At 43.8% G+C, this 4,921-nt stretch overlaps 1 protein-coding gene across 1 annotated transcript in view; it reads right to left on the bottom strand.

The window, feature by feature from the left end:
• SARC_12087 (TKL protein kinase) overlaps positions 1 to 4,509 on the bottom strand; it is a 6,212-nt gene extending 1,703 nt beyond the window's left edge. The window contains exons 1-9 of the mRNA XM_014293812.1: positions 4,331 to 4,509; positions 3,859 to 4,007; positions 3,174 to 3,485; positions 2,742 to 2,962; positions 2,200 to 2,397; positions 1,661 to 1,871; positions 1,157 to 1,336; positions 617 to 792; positions 166 to 441 (exon numbers count right to left, since the gene is read on the bottom strand). Of these exons, the coding sequence (XP_014149287.1) occupies positions 166 to 441; positions 617 to 792; positions 1,157 to 1,336; positions 1,661 to 1,871; positions 2,200 to 2,397; positions 2,742 to 2,962; positions 3,174 to 3,485; positions 3,859 to 4,007; positions 4,331 to 4,461 (1,854 nt within the window). The 5' untranslated portion in view covers positions 4,462 to 4,509. The remainder of the gene's footprint in view (positions 1 to 165; positions 442 to 616; positions 793 to 1,156; positions 1,337 to 1,660; positions 1,872 to 2,199; positions 2,398 to 2,741; positions 2,963 to 3,173; positions 3,486 to 3,858; positions 4,008 to 4,330) is intronic.
• Between the last annotated feature and the right edge of the window lie 412 nt (positions 4,510 to 4,921).

Here is a 4,921-nt window from a genome sequence, read left to right as displayed (position 1 = left end):
TGTCGATATTAGATCATTGTCTATTTGTGTGCAGGGATTTGACCAAGTTGCCTGCAGTTTCCATATCGAAAAGCGAAAGGCCACAAGATGCATTCGTTTGTGAGCTTAATAACAATGTTATGAAATTGAATTTCATGCAGCATAATTTATACAATGCCTTCATACCTGCGGTGAATGCTTATGGAGGTAGTTGATACCTAACGCCACATCAGACGCATATTTTAGCACCTTGGCAGGGCTAATTTTCACAACCTTTTTGCTGTTCTTGTCCAACAAAGCCTGCACAGACCCTCCGCCCATGTATTCCTCAATAAGCATGGGCCTGTCAACATCAATGCAAGCACCCAGGAACATGACCAGATTCGGATGCCTTAACCGCGATAATAAATCGATCTCATTGGCGAATAGCTTCCATGTTGCCGGGTCCAAAGTTTCGTTATCCTACAGCAATGTGATTAGTGTATCGACGTGGACAATTTGTTTTGTGTATTCGTCAAATAAGCTTAACAAACACAACAAGCCAAATAATCATCTCACTAAATGCACGGTGTATATGCGGATGCCATCACCCCCTTGATTGATATTTGTATAACTTGTTCTGTTGCTGAACACGCACCTTCACAACTTTGAGCTTCTTCACAGCCACTATGAGCCCACACCATTCTGCTCTCCACGTCGCTCCCTGAAATCCCTCGGCTTCTAACTTTTGATAGTGGATATCCGCTGGATTGACCCTCCAGTGTAGATCGCCTCCGAGCATACCCATGACTCCCCCTGCCGCCTCAAGGATGCCTATGATGGGAATGTCAATAAACACATTGTGAATACCCAGGTAAGCAAGGCCTACTGGAGTTGAACAACGTCATGGGAGTCAATATCGGGTTTTAGTAATAATAAAACCTTCTCAGACTTCGCTTATTGAAACCCATTGTATTCATATCCCCACCTTAGGTTCTCCAAATTGGCACTACCAGGACCAATATGATACTTGCGACTTATGGCATGACATTAAAAAATAGGCAATAGAATAACAAAGGAATGAAGTCTCTCAGTGGATGCTTCGTACACAAGAAGTACTCGAGAGAAGTAAGAACACCCCCTGGATCTTGTTTACGAAATGTATCGAAATACGCCACATATACAACACATTACGAACCTGCCGGGCCACTATGGCAATTTCTCACTGCATCGCTGTACGGTGTGCCACCCCAGCGATCCTCTGCGTTAATTTCAGCCCCACAGGACACTAGGAACTTGACTATCTCTAGGAAGTTTTCACTGGCCGCCAAATGCAGAGGCGTGCGCTTATCGTAGTCACTCACATTCACATTGGCGCCTGAGGAGGAATATGGTTGTATTGAAAATTTCAAATATACATCTCTTTCAAGATGAGAGTAACTCTGTTTTGCTATTCAGGTGGTCAGGATGTTGTAACCGGTAGAATTTCTTACTCGAAGAAAGATGACACCCTTCCACAAATTGCTTTTGGCTCAATATACGAGCTTTTATATGTTACAACAACATCACCGTCATGAGATGTCTGACAGTGCAATTTACATTCCGATCGATTCGAGGCGCACAACTGCACGCGCACTGTTCTTCTGAGTGTACATAGGCACAGTCAAGCATGGCATTTGACTTCATAAACGGTCACAATTACCTTCTGCAACCATCTGCTTGATCTCACTCAATCTCCCAGCTGAGGCAGCCGCGCACATGCGACCCTCAATACCACCCAGCTCCTTAGTATTGAAGTTAGCTCCATGCCTGCGCAGATACGATGCAATCTCGTCATGACCATTCTCTACTGCATCTCCCAACGGAGTGTTGCCCCATCTATCTTGTGCATTGACGACCGCACCATTCTCGACCTGTGACAGGAATATTCCAGTAGATAGTACTCACTTTGAATGACATATATACATAGGTACTGTATAGACAGTTGAATACTTCAATACCATGTGCCCAGCATACTCGGCTTAGCGAACCCCATTTCTTCCACAGGAAAATCTATACAAGGATATGTGTATTTTCACACAGTGTGTACTAAGTTTTGGGGAGGGGGGGGACAAGAAGAGTTGAGATTTCAAGGCCTCCGCGAGCCACAGTAACAATGGACTCTCACATAGTCTAATATCCGTAACAAACGCAAGCCTGGCTGGTCAACACATCAACAAATACGACATCGCGGTCACCTACCAAGACTTCTACGAATGATAGCTTTCCCTTAGCAGCACTCGCATGCAGAGCAGTCCGCCGGTCGTAATCACAGGCATTCAAGTCTGCATTCTCGTCTTTGCAAATTTTTGTAAGCCTCTCGAGATCGTCCTTGAAAACAGCTTTGCAAATCTTCGGCACAACACCAGCCGTAGACGTAGAGGAGGCGCCACCCTGGTCCTGAATTAAGTGTATATGATAGGTGTGATAATAAGGCGCAAATCGGCATTCAAAATATATACCTCAAAATCTTTTGGCAACAGAATTTATAAATATGCAAGGGCAAATTGTGTGCAAAAATGAAAAATCCTGTGGAAAACAGCAACCCCGAGAAGCGCTATCTTAGGGGAAAATGTGTCGAATTGAGCGTATTGCATTTCTCAACGCATTCCAACGAAGCATAGGAACTTAGATTAAGACAAGACAAATCACAACTCACAAACAAAATACTTTCAAACACTTATCTGCGTGCCAGAAAGTAATAGTAAGGTACTGTCATCGCATACGAACAATGAAAGGCTTACCTTCAAAAACTCAGCAATTGTATCAAAACCGCCCCTCTCGGCAGCGTCCGTAGCCGTCATATTCCATTTGTCGCGAGAGTTTATCTCAGCCCCTAACTCAACTAATAGCTTTACAATGACCATGTGTCCTTCACTTGCCGCGATGTGCAAGGCGCTCCTCCCATGCTGGTCTACCCATTCGGGCTTGGCATAGTTTGTTTCTAAGAGCTTCTTCACTTTCTCTGATCGAGACGGAAGAACAAAAATAAGAATCGAATATTAGTTGTTGATCCCGATTAACAATTGGATACAGCTTCCTACAGATTGCGTATGGGCCTGGTGCAATGATCTGCCATCGCACCTAATGATAGTAACATAATGATCAAGATAATATCAACAAGCGACAATCATAAAAATAACAAAGCAGCCGAATATAGGTGGTAAACTTCTCACCTATGTTACCCTTCTGGCACTCCTTCATGAAGTTCGTCAGAATCACATCTCCCTGTCCCCCTGCATCAATATTTGCGCCCGCATGCATGAGGTATTCGGCCACCTCTAAATGTCCGTTGTCGATAGCATCACTCAGAGCAGACCCCATCCATCTGTCCACTGAGTCTAACTCGGCCCCTGCCTCTACAAGAGCCTTTACTACCTCGAGGAAACCTTCGCTGGCTGCGAGATGCAGTGGCGTGCGCTGGTCGTAATCCGCAGAGTTGACTGGCACGCCCTCGTTGATTAGACGTTTGACTTCCTTGACATTACCTGTAAAGTTGTATGTCGAATGTGGTTAGCACATCGTAGAGTCGAGAATACGAATTGAGGTTCCCGCCAGGTGGATTTATGTGAGCCAAATTATGGTTGTGCAGCAAGCATCGAGTTTGGCGAACTTCCGGAGCAAGTATCGCAACCACTCTCAAGTTCCGTTCACACAATTGACATATACGCAAGCATGATTAAATTGAGCGCCACCCGCTTTGAGTGTATTTGTGATGTATATATTCACTTAAGACAGTGAAATAAGTAAGAAGGAGAATGCCATAACTAGGATCTCCCGCATACTGCATCGAAATGACACATGACATGCGCCTAAGATCTTCGGCCAAAAACAGGGCCAAATCGTCAGAGAACTGCATACCTTCACTACAGCAAGTGTTCAACAAACCCACGACATGAGATGAGGCAGCTGATGCAATTCCTCCATTGGCAGTGATAATCTTCGCCGTTTCGGGTTGCAAGTATGCGACGGCTAGATCCAGAGGAGTATTCAATGTGATGTCTACCGGGCTGCCGAATTTGAACTTATTTAGTGATTCTTGTATTGAGGTTACCTACGTGTTGAAAGACATGTATTGTCTTGGAGGTCATATGTGAAGTGTTTGCTACAGTACGAATAGTGTGTATATGGGATATGTATCGCACATCAACATTTGGCGATGATAGTTACCGTGTACCACGGAGCGACGCAGAGGTGTGCAGATTCTCGTAATACAATAGATAGTATGCCCATGGCAAAAAAAAAACATAAATTCGAAAGTCCTCAACTATGACCGACGCCAGTACAACAACACCTGTGAGGCTGTGGTCAACAGTGAGGGCAGAAAACATACTTTGGATTGGCGCCATTCTCTAAAAGGTATTTACACGCGTTTGCCGACCCCCGAGCCGCAGCTACATGCAGTGGAGTCTGATCCATAAAATCGGCCCAGTTCAGATCGACATCAGTGTGTTCAAGACACATCTCTTTCAGCACATCCACCTTGTCATGAGCAGCGGCTACTAGAAGCTGTAAAAGGTGGATGCGCCAGATTTACTAAACTGAAATATACAACGGACGATATATAGTACACAATAAATATTCCTAATTTGCGGATTGTAAATATGTTCATGGACGACATTACAGGACATAGGCGTCCGTATAAAGCTAGAATCATTGATGCAATCATATTTCTCGAAATTTAAAATCACATATCCTATCATTCAATGTAAGCATATACAAAGCATATATAAATTTAAATCAAACAGATTATAACCAATTTCACTAGTGCATGCGCATACATCACACAAACACAAAATATAAGCATTTATGCATATGCACATATGCACGTACACTCGTTCCCCTTCCACAATCTAGACCTAAACTACATATACGTAGATTGATATGTGCGAGGTTATATATATACGTAGACATCAACAAATAT

This window comes from Sphaeroforma arctica (genome assembly GCF_001186125.1).
Source record: "Sphaeroforma arctica JP610 unplaced genomic scaffold supercont1.2061, whole genome shotgun sequence".
Classification (NCBI taxonomy): Eukaryota; class Ichthyosporea; order Ichthyophonida; genus Sphaeroforma; species Sphaeroforma arctica.
This window is presented reverse-complemented; position numbering and strand designations above follow the sequence as displayed.